Source organism: Malaclemys terrapin, chromosome 9 (genome assembly GCF_027887155.1).
Source record: "Malaclemys terrapin pileata isolate rMalTer1 chromosome 9, rMalTer1.hap1, whole genome shotgun sequence".
In the NCBI taxonomy this organism is placed as follows: domain Eukaryota; kingdom Metazoa; phylum Chordata; order Testudines; family Emydidae; genus Malaclemys; species Malaclemys terrapin.
The window spans coordinates 74970102-74993540 of NC_071513.1; the positions used below are offsets into that span (position 1 = coordinate 74970102).

The 23439-nt window shown below is 40.3% G+C and overlaps 1 protein-coding gene and 1 long non-coding RNA gene across 2 annotated transcripts in view; one reads left to right on the forward strand and one right to left on the reverse strand.

Annotated features, from left to right (window-relative positions):
- The window catches only part of SLC9A9 (solute carrier family 9 member A9), a 328270-nt gene that overhangs the window by 171726 nt on the left and 133105 nt on the right, over positions 1 to 23439 (reverse strand). Inside the window, exons 7-8 of the mRNA XM_054040764.1 lie at positions 2532 to 2670; positions 445 to 550 (exon numbers count right to left, since the gene is read on the reverse strand). Of these exons, the coding sequence (XP_053896739.1) occupies positions 445 to 550; positions 2532 to 2670 (245 nt within the window). The remainder of the gene's footprint in view (positions 1 to 444; positions 551 to 2531; positions 2671 to 23439) is intronic.
- The window catches only part of LOC128843714 (uncharacterized), a 71505-nt gene that overhangs the window by 24446 nt on the left and 23620 nt on the right, over positions 1 to 23439 (forward strand). Inside the window, exon 2 of the long non-coding RNA XR_008446336.1 lies at positions 17815 to 17927. This is a non-coding gene — a long non-coding RNA (uncharacterized LOC128843714). The remainder of the gene's footprint in view (positions 1 to 17814; positions 17928 to 23439) is intronic.

The following is a 23439-nucleotide window of genomic DNA, read 5'->3' on the forward strand; positions in this document are numbered from 1 at the left end:
TGTGCCGCCGGAGCCCGGGAGGGGAAGTGCCCGGCCGGCGGCTGGGGTCCGGAGGCAAGGGGGCTGCCTGAAGCCCATAGCGCTCGGGCAGCTCGGCTCTTAAACACAGCCGAAGAGTCAGGGGAGGAGCAGAGCAGCTGCGGGAGGGGAAGTGCCCGGCCGGCATTTTCCTGGACATGTTCGTCTTTTTGGCAATTCCCCCCAGACGGGGGGTTGATTGCCGAAAAGCCGGACATGTCTGGGAAAAACCGGACGTATGGTAACCCTAGTGACTGCAGATGGATGTTTGCAGCACCCCCACTTTTAAGCAATGAAAAGAAGCAACTGGATTTTGGAAGATTCATATAAGATGTCATGTTCAAAATAGGTGTGCTGTTTTCCCACATCACAGATTTACTAAAGAGCCACACAGTCTTTGCTTAGTCAGGAAAATGCAACACTTACCTGTAAGACCAGCAGCTTCTGCTGACAGGAAGGCACTCCAAGACAGGAGGAAGAACAGGCCTGTTTCCAACATGGGGAACTCACACAGCTTTGTAAATTTTGTCAAGTGCTAAAAAATACTAAGGAAAAAGAGCAGACAGCTTTGCAGCCTAAATTCACCCCCACTATCATAAATGAAATAATGCACCGTAAAACTATTCAACTGTATCATACGACGCACATAAGCATGTGCCTTCAATGGGGCCTTAAGATTATACATGTTATTAAGTGCTTTGCTGGATCAAGGCCTAAGTGATTGAATTTAGCATTACTTATCCAGCATTAGTCTACTTCACATATATACTTCTATTTATATTAGCTGTTGAAATGTGCTCATGTCATGTGGTTTCAAAGAAATGCGGCTGTGAAAAGGTGATATGGCAACAAGATGACCAAAAAGCCAAGTTGGTCCACAGCCTTTATTGTCTCTGTCAAAAGGGAAGGTCAACTTTACTATGTAGCCTTTAAATGGAATCAGTTTAGAAAGCATAATCGATGCTTCAGAACTGGACTCTCAAAGGAATTGAGATGGGAAAGCTGATTAACACATTAGTGCTTTGTGTAGTCATTTATACTTGTGCAAAGTGAGTAGCATTTTTACACCAGTTAATGTAAATGACTAAGCAAGATGTACAGAAAAGGAGAATCACGACTTTCCCAGTTCGGATAAGCTGCACTTTGATTTGTAGTCAATAGCTTGGCTTGTACTTCATTTAATTACTGCTACTATTTAAATTGTAAATTAAATATTGTATTTTATGTGAGCATCTCAAAATACTTTGCAAACATTAATTGTTATTGTACCCATTTTAAGACAGCGTTCACTGAGGTATAGAGAGATTAAGGCCTTAATCCTCAAAGGTTGTTAGGATCTAACTACCTTTGAGGCTCTGGGCCCAAGGGCTTGTCTACACTAGAAACTTAAGTCACCTGTTAGGTTAGCTGTGAAACTGATAAATATGACGGCTAACAGCCGATGTAAGTAATGAAATGTCTACACAGACACTGCATCAACCTAACTACACTGACATGAGCCCTACACTTCTCGTTGAGGTGGACTTATTATGTCGGTGTAGTAGGGCACTTACATCGGTGGGAGCAAGGCTGTAGTGTGTACACTGACATAATTAGGTTGACGTAAGCGGATTTATGTCGATCTAACTCTAGCATAGACCAAGGGTAAGTATTTTGCCTAAAGTCCCACAGTGAGTCACTATCAGAGTCTAAGATAGAACCCAGGAGTCCTGGCTCCTTTTGCCTATTTCACCCAGTAGACAACACTTCTTCTGATTATTATCCAGTTACATTATATTTCTATGTAGTTATATGGGTCAGTTAAGATATAGCAACTACTGGGAGGCTGAGTGTGGTATGAAGCAAGGGTTTCATTACATAATGTCATGTTAGTGTCAGGTGGAACAGCATAGGGGAATTTTGATGTCATGGTGCTTTGATTTTCTCAGGAACGCTAAAATACTAACAGGTACTTCATAACCTGTAATCCCATGACTGTCAGTGGCTGTGAGCTCTGTCAAGGAGGTGACCTCAGTCCTTGGAGTAAGGTTGCACCGCACAGACTCTCCTCCCCTTCTCTGGTCTGGTCCAGTGTGGTGATCTATTTCTCGTTGATTGAAAGGACTGGTCAGCATGACAGTGTTTTGGGGAGAAATAAAATAAATGGGGAAAGAGAGGGATTTCAGGAGTCTCCCATATAAGAGAATTTGGGGTCCAGTCCTGCACCTTTTACTAAGGAATAGTCCTTAGGCACAAGGGTGGTCTTACTGAGGTCAATGAGACTACTTACAGGAGTAAGGGCTCTAGATTTTGGGCCAGATCCTCCGTTGGTTAACCATTGAACCTGTGTTGATTTTCTCCAGCTGAGGACCTGGCTTTGTTTACAGAGCCTCTTCAAACCCCTGGTCAAGAAGTTCAAGCTCAAAGTAAAGATGGTCAATCTTAAATCACAGATTGTCTTGAAAAGAACTCTCAAGGCTAACAGTCTTTCAAACCTGCAGAGTTTTTTCTGTTTGGAAAACAATAAAGGATATTAAAGCTGTGACAACAGCGTATGAGGACCCCATTGCAAACGATCCAGCAAAGATCCCCAGGAAATTTCCCACAGACTGGAAGAAAGCAGCAGCATCAAATGTGTTAGGATTCTCCTTGGGACTGTAAACAGAAATTGAACTGAAAAGAAGACAAGGGGGAGGGAGGAAAATAATGAATTAAATCACATTATAGTTATAGTGAAATCGTGTGTTAAACATACCCACTTTGTAGGCACTTACAATGCAAGAGAATGCTCCTCAGGGCTGCTAGCACAATAGAAAGGCAAGAAAAAGGAGACTAGGAGGACAGGGTTTATTTTTCAAGGCAATAACCTGAGAATCAGTGGTTTGCTGCCAGTCAGTAAACATTTTTATACTAGGACTGTCATAAAGAATATTGTTTCCAAGCCAGCTAGGCATTAAACCATGGTAGGTGTATAAAGAATATGCAGGGAAGATAGATAACTTTGAATTATTTATTGGCCATATGTCTTTGGAGCTGTTATATATTCACAAATATTCCTGATAAAAAGTGCACTTTTACGGCTGAGGCACAAATGGGCGATACAAATCACAGTATGTACCAAATCTTCAGCAGTGACGCTGTCATAAACCACAAACTAGTTCCCTTCCCTAGCATAACCCTTCGTAAACAAAACAGCAAACATGTCAAGAGCTCCACAATATGAAACCCCAGGGAAAAACAAGAACTGTTTTTCCAGAGAAAGAAACTGCTGTAGTTGCCAGAGGTCGTCTTTTATATCCAGTCTCTGGCTGTAACCATCAAGATTATTTTCTTATGGGAAATTACTCCACCAATGGCAAGGCCATATCTTTAAACATTTTTGAGGGCATCAAATTTGCTATTTACTACTAGTGACTTGATGCCCAGAATGCTAATGATACCGCCAAGTGTGAATGTATTTCTGCTTGTTGTAACATAAAAATTAACAGATGCGCTGTAGCCCCAAGCTTCCCAAATACTAATTAAGCAACATTTCAGATTTTTGTGGTTCTGTTGCTTTCGACACTTGAGGTCTTTTATGTTCACTGTCAAAGAAAATCAAGTGAGCTTGGCAGTGGATTTTAGAAGGGAGTTTGCATCGCTGTAAAATGATTGGTATTTTAAACATTACAACTAGATGATTTTAAATTGGGGTGAATATTTCATGCTTATGGATGTGTTCTTAATGTTCATCTCTGCAATTGGATGTTTTCTGTCTGGAGATTAGGCAGCAGAGATGCAGCTCTGTATTCAAGGTTTTTCTGAACAGTTGCACTCATGTAAGGGCCTCCAAATGTTACGCAGAGACCAGCAACTAGGCTACTCACTTCTAGATCTTATCCCTTGGTTGGTCAAGGATATATAGAAAGGGAAGTGAACATGAGTGAATAAGAACAATCCTTAGAAGTACTGAACTCTTAGTGGCTGGTGCTCACCACTTGTCTGGATCTGGACCTAAAGTCTTACTTCTTTATTTTAAGCATTTAGTGTGCCCATCACTGCACTCTCTTGACACACATGAGAACACATAGCACTTAGTGCTATGAATTTTGAAAGCACTGTACATACATTAATTAAGCTTCATATAATTCTAGTGATGTAGCTAAGTAACAGTTACAATTCCAATTTTACATATTGGAAAATTGAAGTGAGTAGTTCAAAGGTCACACAGAGAATCAGTGGCAGGGCCAGAATCAGACTTTCAGAGCTCTTGCTTCTTAGCCCCAATCCTCTAGTCCAGGCTACCTCTTGAGGGCAAAGGGAATGATTTAGTATTGATAAATATTTTATTTGACTCAAAGTGACACATTCTTGTGTTACACCTGGCTGCATTGTGATCATCACTGTGGTCATTAAGCAGGGTCTAAGAAATGCTGTACAGTAATGTGCAAATGAGCAATGACATTCTAAACCCATGCACTGAGAATGTGAATATGAATGCTGAAAACTTTCCTTACATACAGAAAATTTCAAAGCACCAGAAGCTGATATTCTTACTCATGCAGAGTAGCACTTGATTTCCAAAAACTGTCTTGTTAACTTCAATGGGACTATCTGAGGACCTTGTGAGGAAGCATATCATATTCTGGACCTATACCATTGCATCCAGCATAAGTGCCAACAAGTGCATGTGTATGCCTGGGACCAGCACTGCCAGTTCTCTCTCAACTGCTGGACATGCCATGCTGGAGAACAATCTCAGGGAGTACATCTCTTGCCTTCATTCATGTCTTGAGATGGTCATCACTGACCCCTTCGGTCTGAGGTTTTAGCCTTCACGTCACATCAGAGATTATAGTAAAAACATACAACTCGCACTCTCTGAGCAGCTGCTTCTTTCAATTGATATCTTCTTAGCTATAGTATGGTACATCAACAAACTCTTATTTGGTAATATTTCTTGTATACCTAAAAAGGGACTCCAGTTGTTTGTTCTTTGTTGAAATGTTATAGTTAAAATTCTGTCTCTTCTTGACTGTAGATCACATTCTCATTGATTCTTTACCTCAAAGAAGTATACAAAGACTGCAGTTTCTCATACCTGTTTCTTAATTAATTGTAAATGGGGAATTGATCTTTTATGTCACTATGTTTTGAGTGGTGATTTCAATCAGGTCAATCTAGCATTTTTCCTGAATGCATCAAAGAAAGCTGGTGAACAATCCAGAGGGCAAGGGATAGCAGATGTTAAAAGCCACAAGAACTGTATCAAGAGCTCCTTGACCTGGAAGAAGAATACACCTGCCAAACTTCAATGAAAGCCATTAATGAACTGCTTATTAATTATGCCAGCCTCAAGGCATAAAGAGTTTTATGCTAGGTTTTATCATCAATTACATGGGCATTTTCTCAAACAAAAAAACCCAAACAACTTATTTTAAATTAAACCAGAGCTATCCGCAGAACTGAAGCAGCCTTCAGCTTAGCAGTTCTTTTTCTTTTGAGAAGGGAATAAATACAGTAAGCCTACCATTGACTCAGAAGAAAACCACATTCTAAATCTTGGCTCATCTTTATAATTGAAACAAAAGCAAATATTTGGTTTAAACAATTTTATGCCCTAACTATGCTGCCCAGGAAAACTGTGCTAGCAATTCTTTCTGGCAAGAATTGTTCCCCTGAACAGTTCTCCTAGGGTCTAAAGCTTTTACATCCAAATAGGTGAATGTTTATATGAATTTATTGGATTATTAAACATTTTCTCTGCCTAGAGGTCTTCTTACACTTTAAAAAGTAGGACTGTTGGGCCAGAAATCACTGCATCTTATACATGACTGGTTATGATAAGACTTTAGAAAATCTGATATTGGTCACTAAACACTGAGCCCAAATACCTAGTTTAGTTATCACACTAGACATAAGATGTACTATGCAAGAAGCAGTGCAATTATTTCTTGTGTCATGAACACTAGAGAAGAAAGAAACCTATTAAATATGTGAAGTTACCCAGCTCATTCCCCTGACAATGCAAGATTATATTTCCAAGCTTCCTGTCTTGTCTAATTTTAAATATCTCAAGCAAGGAATTTCCATCCCTTTTCTGTAAAATCTGTTATGTTAATATTCAGCTCTCATTGTCAGGAAATTTCTCTTCATATTCTGTCTAAATGTTCCTTTGCTTAATGTCATCTGATTACTAAAGCTTTGTTCTTCCTGTACCTCCCTAAATAATTCAACTCTCTGTTTGGGGTTCTTGTTAAACAGTAAAGTATTATCATGTTACCCTAAGTCTTTGTTTAGGCAAACTTAGCAAATTAAGTTCTTTTATCATTGTCTAATCAACAAATCACCCAGAGCTTTACATTTTTGAATACACCTCAATTTATCAGCATCTTTCAAATATTAAGATGTCCAGAACTGAACATTCTATTGTAGGTGCATTTATTCCAATGACAAGTATAATATCACCTAGCTCTCATAGAGTGCTTTTCATTAGCAGAGCTCAAAGAAGGTCAGTATTGGTATCTTCATTTTACAAATGGGGAAACTGAAGCACAGAGTGGTGAAATGACTTGCCTGAGGTGTCTCAGAGCAGTGGCAGGCCTAGAACCAAGGTGTCTAACATCCAAGTTCAGCGCTTGATCCACAGGGCCACATCATCTCCCTCCAGAAAATGATTTTTGCCTCTATGGATGATGACTTGTTATACAATATGTAAGCCAAAAATCACACTGTATATTTTTAACATACCACCTTATGAGCACCTATTTAAGTTACTGCCATCTGAGAACATCTGGTGCAGATCTTTTCCAAAATTCTTGCTTTACAAGTATTCTCTCCCTCTCCCAACCCTCCCACTCCCCATCATCAGTGCTCTGGGTTGTTTTTTATCCGATATTTCTCCAGGTTGACTCCCATTTTGTGTTTTCCACAATTTTTTCGTTTATACTATTGTTTGAGCCTCACTAGTGTGCACATTATTTTCTAGTTTAGTACTATCCACAAGAGATGAAATCCTGTTCCCATTGAAGTCAGTGGCAATACTCTCATTGACACCAACAGAGGCAGGATTTCAGCGTGGATGTTTACCCCTGTAACATGGCAGGGCTTCTCAGCAGTTTACAAAGGATCTACTGCCATGCCCACAGCCTCCTTCAAGCAGTCTTATTGTCCAAATCTAAACAAAACAAATACAAACAGCTCCCTGGGTCACCCTGGGCCACAAACTCCATGGGATGTTTCCCCTTTTACCTTTCAGGCTCTCATAGCCTCCCTACCCAGGGGACTCTGGCAGTCCTACTTCCTAACTCTGACTCACTGGTCTCCTCCCTTCCCTAGCCCCAGGGGCCCTCTTTTAAAGCCTATTCTGGATCAACTGATGCAGACAGGTACACTAGCCCTGCTCCTCCTTAAAAGGCCAGTGTCACCCTATGACAACCCCTTTTCCAGTTCATCACTGAAGATGCTAAATAACATTGAGCCTAATCCCAGTTCTTGCCCCCAAGCTACTTATTTGACACTAAAGCAAAATGTCACAAGATAACACTTTGCACTGAAGACAGTCACAGTTAAACATGTCATGTCTCTAGTCTTGGTTCCCCCTCTCCCTAAAATGGCTTTAACATTCTGCATGAACCCTATTTCTGCTAGCCAACCTTCTGTGCTTGATGCAAAGGAGTGAGCTATGCTAACAAAAACTGCGTGCAAGAGACTGTAAAGATAATGTTACTGTATATTTAAACAGAATGTTTAATTATTAAATATTAAAGTTCTTATTGTTAAATGAGTATTATAGCAAAATGGAGACTTTGACGGTTCTTCCACACAAGTGGATTAAGGTTAAACATAATCCAGATCCATCAAAAATGCATGGAATCATAGAGTCATAGATTCCAAGGCCAGAAGGGACCATTATAAACATCTAGTCTGACCTCCTGCATAGCACAGACCACAGAACTCCCCCCAAATAATTCCTGTTTGAACTAGAGCATATCTTTAAAAAAAATCCAGTCATGATTTAAAAATAGCGAGTGATCAAGAATCCACCATGACCTTTGTTAAATTGTTCCAATGGTTAGTTACCCTCCCTGTTTTTACACTCAAAATTATCCTCAAAAACTGCTCTTTCAGAAGAGTCATGTGGGGGAAAGAGAAATTTGGAACCATCTTCAGAGTTTGGCAATCAAATTAACCTAATGAATCCTGGATCATAGTTGGAGGATAAGGGAGACTTTATTGTCTCATCCTCTCTAAACATTAGGGGAAAATATCCCACAAATATCTCCCCCAGTGGCTACAGCTATGACCTTGGGCAAATCATTTAACCCACCCACCTCTCTTTTCCTATCTACAAGATGGGGTTAACAATAATACTTAAGGTATGTCTACATTGCTATTGTGAGGTGTGATTGCAGCAAGTGTAGATATACCTCAGCTAGCTTTGATCTAACCAGATCAAAGTTAGCTCAAGTAACAATAGCAGTGAAGCTGCAGAAGTATGGGCAGCTGCATGGACTAGTCCCACCCACTGAGGAGCCTGGGTACATACTCAAGTGGTTACTGTCCATGCTGCTGGGGCTTCACTATTATTCAAGCTAGCTTTGGTCTAGCTAGATCAAAGCTAACTTGGGTATGTCTACAAGTGCTGCAATCTCACCTCCTGACTGCAGTGTATCCTTAGCTAGCTACAGTACCTCACTGGAGTGTGGTGAAGATTAACTGATGTTTGTACATGGCTTTCAACATGTGTTGTGCTAAGTATTAACAATATTGAACTAGTCAGTACATCACTTCTCCAATTATCTTCTTAAGACCCAATTCCTCTGTGGTGCCCACAGGAAACTGGCAAAGTGACAATGGACAGGTTGAGATACTGGCATGTTATTTATAAAAGAATATCTATAGTGAATAGACGGTATATCAATATTGTACATAGGATGTTATCCCTCTCCTTTGGGGGAAAAAAGAACTAAATAAGTGTGCTAATTATCACCTGATCATTTTGCTGGTATATTGTATCCTTCTTCCCTTCATCTATTTTTTATCTTCTTAGGGTATATCTATACTTGGAGCTGGGGAGTGTAATTTGAGGAGACATACCTGCACAATTAAGCTAGTGCTCTAAAAATTGTGTGTAGCCACAGTGTGTGAGCAACAGGAGGGGCTAGTCACCCAAACAGGATCCCATCCAAGACCCTAGATATGTACAGGGGAAGAGGTTAGCCCCTCCTGCTGCTCACGTCTGAAGCTACACACTATTTTAGTGTGCTAGCAGTATGTCTCCTTCACACCCAGCCTGAAGTATAGATATACTCAGACTGCAAGACTGCAGGTCTTCCTATGTGTTTGTACAGCGATTACTGTGTAGGGCTCCAATGCTGAATGGGGCCTTTGAGCACTACTGTAACAAAAACAAAATAATCTTTCCAAATAAAATCTAAATTGATTAGATATCATAGTCTGAGTTATTTACAAGTATAGATCACAGTTCATTCATGATGAGGAGAGTTTCTTGCCATAAACATTTTCTGGCCTGTGCATTTAGCAAAATGGCAGAGTTTTCCTTTAAGTAATCCAAGACATTTGAGGATGACAGCATGAATTTCCTCAGAATGTCACGACAGTTTTCTGGAGAGAAACTGGAGATGAGATTTAATCTTGTATTCCTCCTTTTACTCTGGAGGCCCAGCATGCCTAAGGCTAGTGTGACAGCATCAAAGAAAGAGATGTTAATCAATCGCAAACAACAGTACAGCACAAAGAATCCATGCTTTTTATATAACCCAGTGCTTGCAGCAGTTTAGCTGTGGAAACAAACATGCTGCAGAAAACTTGCTGCAATACCTGAATCAGAATGTGTTACAAAGAAGGGTTCTAGTAAAGTACTGTGGGGTATGATTAGCAACAGCAAATTAAAGCAAATGAGACCAATAGCAATTGATTTTTGCAGAGATACAGGAGTTAATTCTCTGATTATAACCATACTACTGTATAACATACGAAAAGCCGTATCAATGAACAGGTGCTTCTTTCTTTTTTACAGGGTTATGTGACTATTGTGGAAAGAAAAGTCTTATGATATGGTGAATGGAATACTTATTTTCACTTGCTATGTCAAAGTACTTCTCATTCCACAATGGTTTCCTTAGTTAACCCATCCTTCCTTTTCGCTGCAGTATTGTATGATACATATCTAGCATAAAGGAATATTAGGGGAGCATGAAGGAGTCATGCCTGGAGTTTCAAAACAAAACCAGCAATGCCTGAAACGATCTGCATTGAATCAAGTGGAACCTCCCTCAGCTGATAAGTAAAGAAGTACATCAGGTGCTAATTAATTCCATCAAGAAAAATAAGATGGGATGGAAAAAATATTGCCACTGCTTTAATACAGGAGCCATCCCCAATATTCTCCTCTTAGAGCTTGCCCTTTGAATTCTAAAAATGAGCCAACTGCTGCTGTCTACCAGCCATTTTGGAAGCCATCATCAGGCTTCTGTCAGTAACAGTTCCCTTTCCTCTATGACATATGTATTTTTGTTCTTTTTTATTGTTTCCAAACCCCTCTTTTGAGCTCATCAGTATATATTTTTTTCAGGGTGTCTTTTAAGCAGTAGTTTCGACCACTTTAATCTAGGATAGCATACAGTGCTATCGCATGTAAAAGCTCTTATGGATTGTGGTAATAATACAGCTTCCTAATGCAGCAAAACAATCCCCTTGCAAGCTGGCTACCTGATAGCAGCTATCAAGGTAACATACATCTCAGAAAGGTAAGGCAATCACAGATTTTGTGGAAAACATGAAATTGACCGTTTGCCAGGAACAGCAATGTCTGCATGAAAAAATGGAAAATTCATACTTTCTGCTAGATTTTCACTTGCTCCAAAAAAATCACTTATTTAGAAATGAAGGGCCAGATTTACTTTGTGTCATTCCAGTGACACCAAGCAGTCACAGAACTGGCTTAAATGACTGGGGTAGCAGGTTTATGGCTACCTTGTGTCACTGGAGTGGTGCAAAGCAGCGAGAGCATTTGGATGGATCTAGCCCTACATGTGTACAATCCAAGAAATCAGTTGAGCTGGACTGAATGAAAAGAACATCAGCATTCATTTTTGATAAATGTTTTCCAGATTTGGCAAATATTGCCATTGTGTGGCAGTCCACAGTGCAAGTGCTGAAAGATCCTTTTGCTGTTATGTTGTGCTACTAAATAATACATGCAGTAGTGGAAAACCACAGAATCTGCAGCGGTACAAGCAGAGTGAACTCAACTGAGCAAACATTTCCTATAGTATTAATTCCAAAATACTAGGTTAGGCTGATTATTCTGAAATGTTTGGTTTTTTACATGCCACGCACAAGTTATCCTTTGATTGTTGGAATTTTTCAATGCACAGCTCCAACAAGGGAGATAAATTCTTGGCAGCTCCTTCACATATGCTCTGTCACATTTACAAAGCATTTTTATAATGGACATTTAAATACATTCATGAAATGTAACGTGAAGTCTGCCACTTTGCTCCATGAAAAGTGTGACTCTCTCCTCTGACAAAAAATACAGTCTGGCAGGTACAGTAGGCTTGACATCTGTTCAACAACTGAAATGTGAGAAGATATGGGAAAGTGTTTGTGTGGCCGCTAGAAGAGGTGAACAAAGTGAGGACTCAGATAAATTTCCATACACTTACATTGACAGAATGGAATCTACAGGTGCCTAGGAAATATGACAAACCATATATCACCACAGGGGGCAGTAACCTGGCCACCAGATTCCTAAAATCCTACAGAAAGAAGCTTTTACCTATCCTACTGTGTAGGTTTTCTCCTCAAAAACACAGACTTAAGATAATTCTAATAAAGGCTGAAAACCAAATCTCAGCCTTGCCTAAAACTAGTCATTCTCCTGAGGAAGACAACGTGGTATCTTCCTCCATCAGATCTTCTCTTCTTCCTCCTCAAGAGGTGACATATCCATACATTAATGTAACATTTTGATTACTATCTTCTAGGTACAAACGACTCCATTTTCATCTTAATTAGTGATAAATTCTGATAAACAACAACCAGGTCTCCTGTAACATCATCTCTCTTTGAGAAGGGAATCTTAATAGTCAAATATGATTCCAGTGAAAGTATTTCCCAGCCTTGGAACAGAATGTTTTGAAGTTAAAAAAAAAAAAAGGCTAAAGTTACTATATCTGATTTTTTTATGAATCCCTTTGTAAATGATCAAAATTCCTGTCCAGAAAGACTATCTTCCAGCTTTGAAAGGAATGAAGCACATCAGCAAAAAAACAGATGGCTGGATGGTGGATTGTCTGTGACTATGTGCTGGGCAATTTCCAATTTCAGACTGTATCTATACTGTCTGAGCAGATCCTATCAAACACACATCATTCAGAGCTTTCTGCATCTGAGTCTATGATTCTTGCTTGTTTGGATATATGAACTACAATCCAAGTCCAGCCCTTCATTTGTATTCTTGAAAAGAAATTGCATGAATACAAATGGTCTGTATTATTGAAGCAGCTTGAGATCTACCCTCCAGTTCAGGGAGACACAACAGCAGCAGTTTCCAGGACGCATGGAGTGGGGAGAAAGCAGGAGTTAAAATAGAAAGAGATGCCCCTCTGCCCCATGTCCCACCTCTTCTCCCACACTAGATAAAGTAGTAAGGTAAAAGCCGGGATTCCCCCCAGTGCATTGCATCTTGCATAAGTCATTTATGCCTGTGTAAACCAGGAGTAAAGCCTGCCAAATCAGAAAGGTAGCACTGCACATGCCCTGCCCCTTCCCTGCACAAGTGTAAATGACTATACAAGTGCAAGGCAATTAAGAAGGCCCACAATGTCATCTTTTTTACCAAACAACAACAACAACAACAACATCCCCATCCCTGCAACATCCAAAGCTAAATCTCTGCTTGTGATTTGAAACCAATCTACTGTATCACTTCATGCTAATTAAACAAGACGTGATAGGCAGGGCATATCTGGCGGATTATAGCACCTCAGGTGCTTTGTGAGGCATGGTGCTGAAGACTGTCTGTATTCAGCCACCCAAGAAGTACAATAATCCCCCAGAAATGCACTGCCTAAAATTCCTTGTTACTGTAACAAAATGCAAATGGTAAAAAATAAGGCTAAAAGGAGCTAGCATTCCCAAGGCTTAGAGAGGCTGTATAAGATTGAATCTGATAAGCTTAACATCGTAGCAGCCAATCAAAACTGGTTGCAGTAAAACGGGAATAAAGTATTATTATTATGACTATTTATTCAATGATTGAAATTATGCAAAGTCCTACTGGTGTCCAGAATTTTAAAGCAATCATGTTTCAACAGGTTCCTAAGGCTCAGGAAGGTTTGTTTTACTGGGCTGTTAATAACTCTCTCTGGTTTCAGTTGTTGCATTGCACTTACATGTGGGATGTAATACAAACTAAACATTGTTAGGGGAGCCTTTGAACAAAACTACTTTGTATATGCAGTAGCCAGTGTTTCTCCTGGGCAGAGGCTGCCTCCTAATCTATGGCTAGGGCTTAATATAATAGGGTCCTGAACTTGGTTAGGGCCTCTGGGTGTGGCTATAATATAAATAATAAATGGCATTTTTTTCTTGATGAATAAGAAATGGACAAAGTTAACACTACATATTTAAAAGTGTGTGGTACCCACTGAATTCCTCAAACCCTGTCACCAGTTAAATTGATATCAAGCAGTAGCAGCTTCAGCTTCCTTCTTCAGTTCCTTCCATGTATTGAGCTGAGATGTTGATCTTGACCAAAGAGCTGCTGCCAAGTCACCATGCCAGTTGTGATTCTTTGGAGAGGCAGGTATCTGTGATGCCTTATTTCTCCCGTCCCATCATTACAATGACCTTCTCTCTGGCGTTAAAGAAAGGATGGGTAGTCTTAAGGAAAGAAAGGAAAAATTCTGCCACTCTCCTTATCTTTTGCTCAGGAGGAGGAGTGCTTGCAATTTCAGTACCTGGAATTTTGTGTTCTCATCATACTGTACAATCTAGATTTTAACCTTTGCTAACACACGTGCAATCACATATATGCAAATACTATCTGTAAATTATGTGCATATACACATGTGTTGTGCACACGCCCAAACTTATCTAGAGTTTTCTTATAAAAATCTTCAATTTTGCAATTGCAAGTAATTAGTCTTACTGGGCAACATTAATTATTTATGTCCTGGTCCCTGGACAGGCTGCCTTTTCTGAGATCCTTTTCTAGTCCCCTGAGTGCATGCCTTCCATGTGGGAGGCCCATCCCTCCCTTTCTCTTTGGGGTGCGATACTACAATCCAGCCACTTACTGATAGGGTCTCAGGATTAAACCTCCCTGGGAGCCATCCACACTACCTAGCAGGAAACAACTGGCTGGCACCCTACCATAGTTCTCCTTCAGGAACCTGTGCTCAGTAATAGTATGCAGTTATACAGAAGCAGTTTCTCCAAACAAGGTATGGTTTCTTTTCCCCAAACGTACACATAGCTGAGAGAAGTTTAAAAAAAACATTTAAAAAACAACAGACACCTATAAGCATATTGTCTTGGCATGCCCCTCAAGCATTAGGTAGCCATGACCTAGCCTTACTGTTTCTCTTGCTCTCTGGGCACCAAGTTACAGCTTGTTTGCTACAGTCCCTGGCTCACAAGTCCATCTTTGTGTGTCAGCCTCATTGCATGCTGACTCTGTGTCCCTCTGTCAGCTTCCAGCTGAGCTGACAACTCCTCCCTGCCCTTTTCTGCCAGGGCACCTTTTTAACCCCTCAAGGTCTTTTTATCTCAGCCTTAGCCTTGGAAACAGAAAAACATCCTTGTTTGGATGGTGCCAGCCTAGTGGATTCTTCCCCCAATTGATGGCCCAGCCAATGTGGTCTTAATTCCTTTGAAGCGGTTACCTGAGAGGATCTCTTCTCTGTATCACATTATTTTACCCTTTCTGGATTCCTTAACACACCCCCACCCTTTACAGCAGCCTTTGATTTAACTCTATACATTTGGTCAGGTAGTAATATTAAATTGACCAGGGAAATCAAGTCACACATATTATTCCTAAGAAATAACACAGACATTGTCCCAGTTTGTCACAACTTGCAATGACTACTCTGTATACATACTATGTATGTTATAAATATGTCATTGAGGGGTTAAGGTTTCTGAAGCTCTTGGGTCTAAGTTGTTTGTTTTAACTAAAGATGATCAGTCTGCTTTCAAATGACTTCACATAGCAACATAACAAGACTGGACTGCTTAGCAACTAGGAGGATCAAAGTTCGACATGGAAAAATGAAGCAACACTTCTTATTGGTATTTTGCTATTTTTAAAAGTGCAAGAGATTAAGGACAACAGCTGAGGATGCACTCACTGCTCATGATGTTTTATGCTGCATGCTTCATTTTCCTGTAATTCACAAAAATAAGGACATTTGTTTTATACCATGTAGGACTCATCCTACAGTAACATTCTCTTCTCAATCCATGTGTACAACTTCTCTTAACCCTATTCACTGGCATTGAGAGAGAATATGCTCCTTTGACCTTTAGAAAGAACGTATCTGCACAATTGACTTGATTTATTTATTGATACCATCTATTTCTGTAGTTTGAGCAGAGTAGCGGGCTGGTGGGGGCACCTGCACAATGAGGAAAGGGGATGATTTGAAGTGATTTAATAACAAAACATTGTAACTAACAAGACATGTTTTACTTGCATATTGTTTGTCTTATTATTTGTCTGTTTTGACTTTTTAGTTCTTCACCTACTATCATCTGTGATGCCCATTTTACAGATGAAAAATCAAGTAACAGAGAGACTAAATAACTTGGTCGTGGTCATGCAGGAAGTCTATGATGGAGCAGGAAACTGAATCCAGGTTTCCCAAGTCCCAGCCTAGTATCCAGACCATTGAACCATCCTTTCTTTGGACCCTGACTGTGGTCTTTTAATGATTTCTGAATAAATGAATTAATAATAGCCAGGTCCACCATTAGAGTACTGTATGTAATAGAAATTTCAGTTACATTTTAGTGCTGAAGAGGAAATCTATATTTTTGTTTGAAAAGCACATCTATTTTCACAATTTTAACAGAATTTAAAGCATTATTTTTTCTCCACTAACCTTTTGCTCCTCATTTTCTTTATAGAGATGTGTGCTGGCAAAGGACAGCTCTTGGGATCAAGAAAATGTGTTGAGGATGGGAAACAGCAACTCACTGAAAACAATTAACATTCCTGTGATTTCTATACAATCTGTTTTCTTCTCAAATTAGTGAGACATAATCCATGTGTGCGTGCGGAGTGTACGTATACACTTATCCTGAAGGTAGTAGGGAGTCATCCACCCAGCAACTTAAAGTAAGGCCTGGGAGTCAGTGAACATTTGTCAGGCACACTTAAACATTCTCTCTTTTATGTGACTCTTCCACTATTTGTCCAGGGTAATGAACAGTGCATTGGCACAGGCACTCTTAGTCAAAATAAGGTACTGCTCTTATAACGACATGAATTTAATCTCTAGCTACATATGTGTTAGTTACAGATGAAGCTCAATGATTTTGGAAATTCAAACCTTTTAAGATGATCTCACAGACCCAATTCTATCTAGCTATCCCTGCCTCTTTCCTACCTGTACTTCATGGTCTTCTCTTTACTAACAAGAAGAGGTGGTACTGTGGGACATAACTGACTTTTAGAAGACCCAGAGTGAAGAAAGTGGTACACCAGAGCACAGCAAGGAGAGACCAATCGGAGTGTCTGTGGGAAGGAGTTTGGAGATTGGTGAGAGGATGGTTGGCTTTAGCCTTTACCTTAAGGATGAGTGAATTTTGAGACAATTACTATTTGTCAAGAAGAAGTTCACCCTTCCCTACCTTTTACAGTGCCTACCCTCACTTTCACAAATATTTATGGTTTTTATCTATGTCAATTGAATGCCAACTCCCTGTTGATAAAATGATGGAGCATGATGGTTGCCTGCACTGAAGGATATCAGTTAGGGCACTTAGGTAGATTGCCATTAAATGGCTACATTTTACTGTTGTATGTAGTGTAGTTGTAGCTAGGTCAGTCCCAGGATATTAGAGTTTTACTGTCATTTTGCTTGAACACTCTAGATAAGAGATTGGTTCAAATTCTACTGTTATGCTAATATAAATCTGGGGTAACTTCATTGACTGCAATATAATTATTCCGTATTTACCGTGGTGTGACTAAAGGTAGAATTTGCTCCATGCACTTAAACATTTCAAGAAAGTTGGCTAGCAGTAGTGCAAAGCAGTGGTCCTTTACTTATGGAACAACCAGTAGAGATTAAATGGAAACAGTTTGCCAGTCTGCACTGAGCCCTCACTCCACCATAATTTCCCTTCACAAAGTGACACCACCCACAACATGTTTGTTCAGGAAAGGCATGGTACTGAGCTAACAGAAACTGCATTAAACTTTATGCCAGACAGTTCTCCCTCTACATGAGAGTTGAATCGTCCATAACAATGTAGCAAAACTCATTGTAGCTATCTGCAAACTGGACAGGGATAATTAGCAGACTTCTGTTTGCAGTAAGATCTAGCTCTTACTCATATTGCTTTCTCTGGGGTTTAAATCGATTTTTCCCAAATTGTTATATGGTGGAGACTATATTGCAGTGCTCTATAATCTCTCTGGAAATCCTGAAAGCCCCCAAAAGAAACATTTACCTAGAAAATAAATTATTGGGTGCTGGGGGAATTTGAGACAGTTCAGTGGATTGCATGTTCTGAATCTACAAAAGAGCCTGACAGTAGGTTCATATTCAACCTCTGTTGTCTCTCTCTCCTCAGGTGGCCTCATCTTAAGAGCAGCATGAGGGCAATGTTCACAGTCTTCAGGGGATGGGGTGTATTACATCAGTCTTCAGCACTGCATGGCAGATGTCATTCCCAACTCAGCAAAGGTCTGTTTGCAAACATTCTCCCAGTTTGACACCTCTAGAGAGTTGGCCTCCCTGTTCTCAGCAAACATTCTCCTGTTCGACACCTCTAGACAGCTGGCCTCCCTGTTCTCAGCATCTTCAGGCAAACAAGTAGCTTGCCTGTTCCCCTTACCCCTATTCAGTAGCAATGATGCAGGAAAAGTTCTCATCCTTACCACTGTTATACTGAGTCTTTCCTTAGAGTCAGGCTCAGACAGCTTAGATTGCCTCACACAGGCATTTGTATCCTGTTTTGGGTTGGATAGACACAGGAAAGCTTATATTGGGATACCTGGGAGGAAAGAGAGAACTGAGAGTATATGGCCAATAATGTGCTACATAGAGTTATCTCAAATTAAAAGCTCTTAGATATATGGTATCAGTGTCTGCAAAGGGAAGTATTTATGTGAATTCATTCAGACCCCAGCCTCTGAGCAGTGTCACTTATGAAATACACTGTTCATGCAAATTCTCCCAGATAGCCCAAAGCAGGAGAATGTTTTGTTCAACTGTCTCCACTATATCTTCTTAGCACCCAGAATAAAATTGTTCAAGGCACAAAGTAATTCAGTAAAGCTGGTCTGAATGACAATCTTTGTGGAAAGCACGTTCAGAATTCAGTAAGTAGAGAGTGAAGTATATAAGTCTAAACTTTGTTTTAAGAGATATGTAGGCTTAAGGAGAACAAAAAGCTATTGTTTGTGACTGGAATGTTATATGCTGAGACATAGCAAACTCTCCTTTAGATTTTATACTTATGTGGAGGATGGAGCTGCCGTGTATTCGATAGTTGGTGGTGATACTTCGTGCCAAATTTGAGGCTTAACTATCAATAACTTTGTGCTCTCCTACTTCCAAAAGATTGTTTTCTTTCCCCCTCTTCCACCCGCTTACACAACCTGAATAGCTTTAGCAATTTATGAACTTCTGGTCTGAAAAAGAACAATTCCCGAGTCTAGCACAGCTGATGAAGATACATACATAGAAACCCACACTAAACAAAGAGTTAGAGCACTCTGAAAACTGAAAATTTGTCAAAGGACATTTCCTTTCCAACATCCTTTCCCACAGCTAAGACTTACTCTGTCTTTCATGGTACAGTAGGAGGGAACGTGATCTGTAAGTTGGCATGTGCTCCCTGTACACTCTGCCCTTCCATCACACACACCTTTATCAGAATCTGAAAAGGTTTATTGGGAACTTAATTCTACCGCCTTTGGTTTTGCATGCCTCTTCCACAACTCAGGTACATTTCATTTCTTCTTTTACACACACAGCATGTAGATTTAAAAGGGGATTTAGTGCTTGTGAAAGATGGCGACTGGCAACCTGGAAACATGAATACCCAGCAAGGCTGGGCAGTATGATTCACCACACACTACTGCAACAACTTGCCTCAACTTTAAGCTGGAATTGTAGGCCCATGGAGGAGGAGTTCCCTTTTTGACCTTATCCTCACTAGAAAACAGGATGTGTTCTTACCTTGTGAGAGCTAATGTGTGATAACTGACATGAGGTAAAATCAGGAAAACAAGGCAGTAGTAGCTTTAACATAAGTTAGCAGGTCAAGGTAAACTTTAGGCTTCAACTTGACCTGCTACCACATATTAAAACTACATCTGCCTTGTCTTCACTAGGATTTTCCTTCATGATAGCTAACACAAGATAAGGACACACTTTTTTCCTTAGCGAAGATGCCCCTCTCATGTCGGTACAATTTATTGCCTTTCTTAGACTGACAGCTGCAGGGGTGACTTTTTCAGACTTGGGCAATTCTTATGATTTCTGTAACCAAACAGATGAAAACAACTTCTGGTCACAGTTAATCTGGACTGAATATGAGCCAAGGACCGAGAGATAAAAAACTCCATATCCCATTCATAATCCTCTGAACTATCCAATCTCACCTACACTTCAGTATTGAAGATATTTTCTCTCTTTTACCTTCTATTTTTTAAATGGGAATGTTAGGGGGAAAATGACTCCTGCATTGTCTGAATGACACATTATCCTGCTAGCATAGCGTCCCTCACAAATATTAGTTCCACTTCCACTGCTCTATAATAAATGGTTGCAGCTGTTGCCATGGTAATTTTCATTTTTAAAAATGTGTCCAAGTGAAGACATGAATTGCAGCTGTTATCATGAGACTGTCCAAAATACATCCAGATGTGAATAGTACTCTCTTGGCATTGGCAGTATTAAGGGAACTAATGTACGTTTCAGTTTCTATATATGCCATAATTGAGGATAGGCACTTGGGGATATCCTGGACTCTGGGTCTCTGTTCCAGATCCAAATATAGTAAATGAATGGAGCAGAAATTAAAAGTTTAAGGGAAAGTTTTCTAGTTATTAGAAAATCTGGTGACCCTCATGCAGAAAATGTCATGCTCCTAATAAAATAATATTCCAATGGGGGTATTCTGCAACTCTGTTCACATATCTATTTTGACCAGCAGACAAACATTTTGTTTTTAAAACATATGAAAAAAATGCCCCATGCAATGTAGTAGAAATTTTCAAGTAGCAATCTTAGCTATTGCTTGTTGTCATATCACGCAGTAGCCCGCAGCCCTCTAAAACCACTGCCACACGGTGAATGCTAGGCATTGCACAGTAACAAAATGTGTATCTCGCAGTGCAGTTCATAGAAAGTATAATTTAACAGCCCCCAAACTCATGTACTAACAACATATAGGAAAAATGAACCATGTGCTGAAAGGGGAGTGTGGTTCATATAAGTCACTTTAAAGAAAAAAAAAAATTAAAGGGCCAAATTCTTTATGGGGTGGCTTTAATGCAGTCATTCTGGATTTACACCAGTGTGGGAAGGGGAAAAGGTTCTATGGTGTTTTGTTCCTAGTAGATCCTAAGTGAACATCCAAAAGGAGCAGGTAGTTGCAAATGGCATGAACAAGATAGAAGCTTAAGGCTGGATCTTCTGGTTTGCTTTAGCTGCCCTCAGCACAGGACTTGGGCATGGTGGGGCAGGTCGAGTGAGAGGTGGCATTACATTGCTTTTGCAGCTCCCCTTCCTGATCTAGGAGTTGGCTTAAGCCTGATTTGGTTTGAGGCTACTCTGAATTTTACCTGGCTCTCCACAGCCTCAGGGATTATTCCAGCAGCTGGGGCAAATTGTATGGCCAGAGATTTAGAGTCACCTGAACCCCAGGAAAACCAACTTTCCTCCCCCTTCTGTCTGATGTTGAGCAGAGCTCAACCAGACCAGAGTATCTGGCCTTAAGATTCTGCCTTGGTTGTGGCATTCTGCCTTGGTTGTGGCATCCTGCTTTTGGATGGCTGATCAGATTCCACTAACAGTAAAATAACACGCAGTGGAGGAATCTCCAATCAGCAGGTTAAGATGGATGTTGCTTGCATTACGCTGCTGGAACTGAGCAAAGCAAGTGGGATTAGGGCCAGGGTCTTGGTCCAGATGTCTATACCACTTGGGAACCTACCTACCAAGATAGACGTGGTTTGTAGGTCTGCAGCAGCCATTCTGCCTTTATTCCAACCACAGAAGATAAATATTTATTGCACAAAACCCCTGATGTGATCTTCACTCCCCCACCTTCTGCACACGTCATGTGATCAGGCACACATTAAATAGAGCCAAGCAAACATGTGTCATATCTGAAAGCTAATTAAGAAACATTTTCCCAGCTGTGGCTTGAAAACATTCTGGATAAACAAATCCTAAAATAAATACAATTCACTACAAAATAGTATTATTCACTTAATGAAAACAGCCCACTGAAAGAAAGATTTTCACTGAATGTACTGGAAGGGGAAGATCTCTTGCTTGGATAAGACTGCCTTGCTTGCAAGAGGTAATAAACACCACATACACTATACTACCTAAAGCTTAGACATTCTGAACATGTAAAGAGCATTTGGAATGAATTCCTTCGAGATTAGCAAGAGGTGAAGACCATGCTATGTGTCATTTGGAAAGTAAATCTCCCTAAGTTTGCAATGAAAATCTCAAATTTAACCTATGGCCTTGATACAATGCTGCATTAATGATCTCCATACAGATAATATACATTTTTCTATGGATTTGTTAGGACTTTATTAATTTACAAGGATAAACTCAATTAGAATTTCTAACAAATTTATTTTTAATTTATAACCTTTCCCCAAACAGGTACCACAATGATCAGTCTTAAATAAAAAATATTAATACAGTGAAAATAATTCTGAATAGCTTCATTACCCTTATAGTTACTGGCCTCAAAGTCTCATCTTACAGCCTTTTGTGTTCATATCTAAGTATGTGCAAAGTAGATAGTATTGTTTAGACCATAGGCTATAAGAGTAACTGTAGCAAAGTAATGTAAATCTGCAAACATGGATCCTTGAAGGATAGTTCAGAAATATATTTAACATTACTCTAGAGGAATAAAAGTATTGCAATAAAGGAGATGTACATTGTTAAAATGGTCCACAGGGATGAGAGTTTTTCTTTATGAATGCTTTCAACTATCTATAACCCCTTTCCAATCTGCCGGAGGCAGAGAACAGAGGCCCACTGGGCTCTCTTTTTCTCCTCCCTCCTCCTCCCATTTCTGGCTGTGCTTGCTACAGATCAGTAGAACAACGTAGAAAGGAAGCACTGTTTGATTTCTTTTAAGCAAGTATAAGCATATGATGAATGGGGATATAAAATGAAAATGCTGTATGTATAACAATGATTTCCACTTCTATGAGATGCTGTAAGGAAGAGGTTACTGAGGGGAAAATTGTCTATAACAGTCCATTCAATGAGGAATTTGGATTTTAAAAAAAAGTTATCATATTTCAACATTGCTTTTTTTAAATTCAGATTCAATAGTTACCAACTCCCATCTGAAACATTGGAAAATCACATTATAACCAAATATTTATATTGCAGCCCGCTTGGGCCAAGTGGTTATCCAATATTTGGGGCCATCTCAGGTTATTTCTATTAGAAGAAATTGATGATACAAGCAGAGGTGAAAGTAAGCCGGTATGCCCCGTTAAGGTGTACAGCAAGAGCCGGTATGCTGTACCGGGGTGGATCGGCTTCTCCTGGCGGAAATTTAAAGGCCCTGGGGCTCCCAGCAGCAGCTGGAGCCCCAGCCCTTAAAATAGCCACCGGAGCCCCACCGCTACCTCCCCAGGGCTCCGATGGCAGGGCTCTGGGGACGATTTAAAGGGTCCAGGGCTCCAGATGCAGGGCTCCGGGGACGATTTAAAGGGCCCAGAGCAGTAGTGGCTACCAGAGCCCCAGACCCTTTAAATCATCCCCAGAGCCTGCTGGAACCCTGGGGTAGTGGCGGCGGGGCTCAAGCGGTGATTTAAAGGGCCAGGGGCTTGGCTGCCACTACCACCCCGGGCCCTTTAACTTGCTACCCCAGAGCTCTGGCAGCAGGGCTTCGGGGACGATTTAAAGGGCCCAGGTGAAGGCGGCAGCTGATGCCCCGGGCCCTTTAAATCATCGCCCGAGCCCCCGGCTGCTTCTGCTA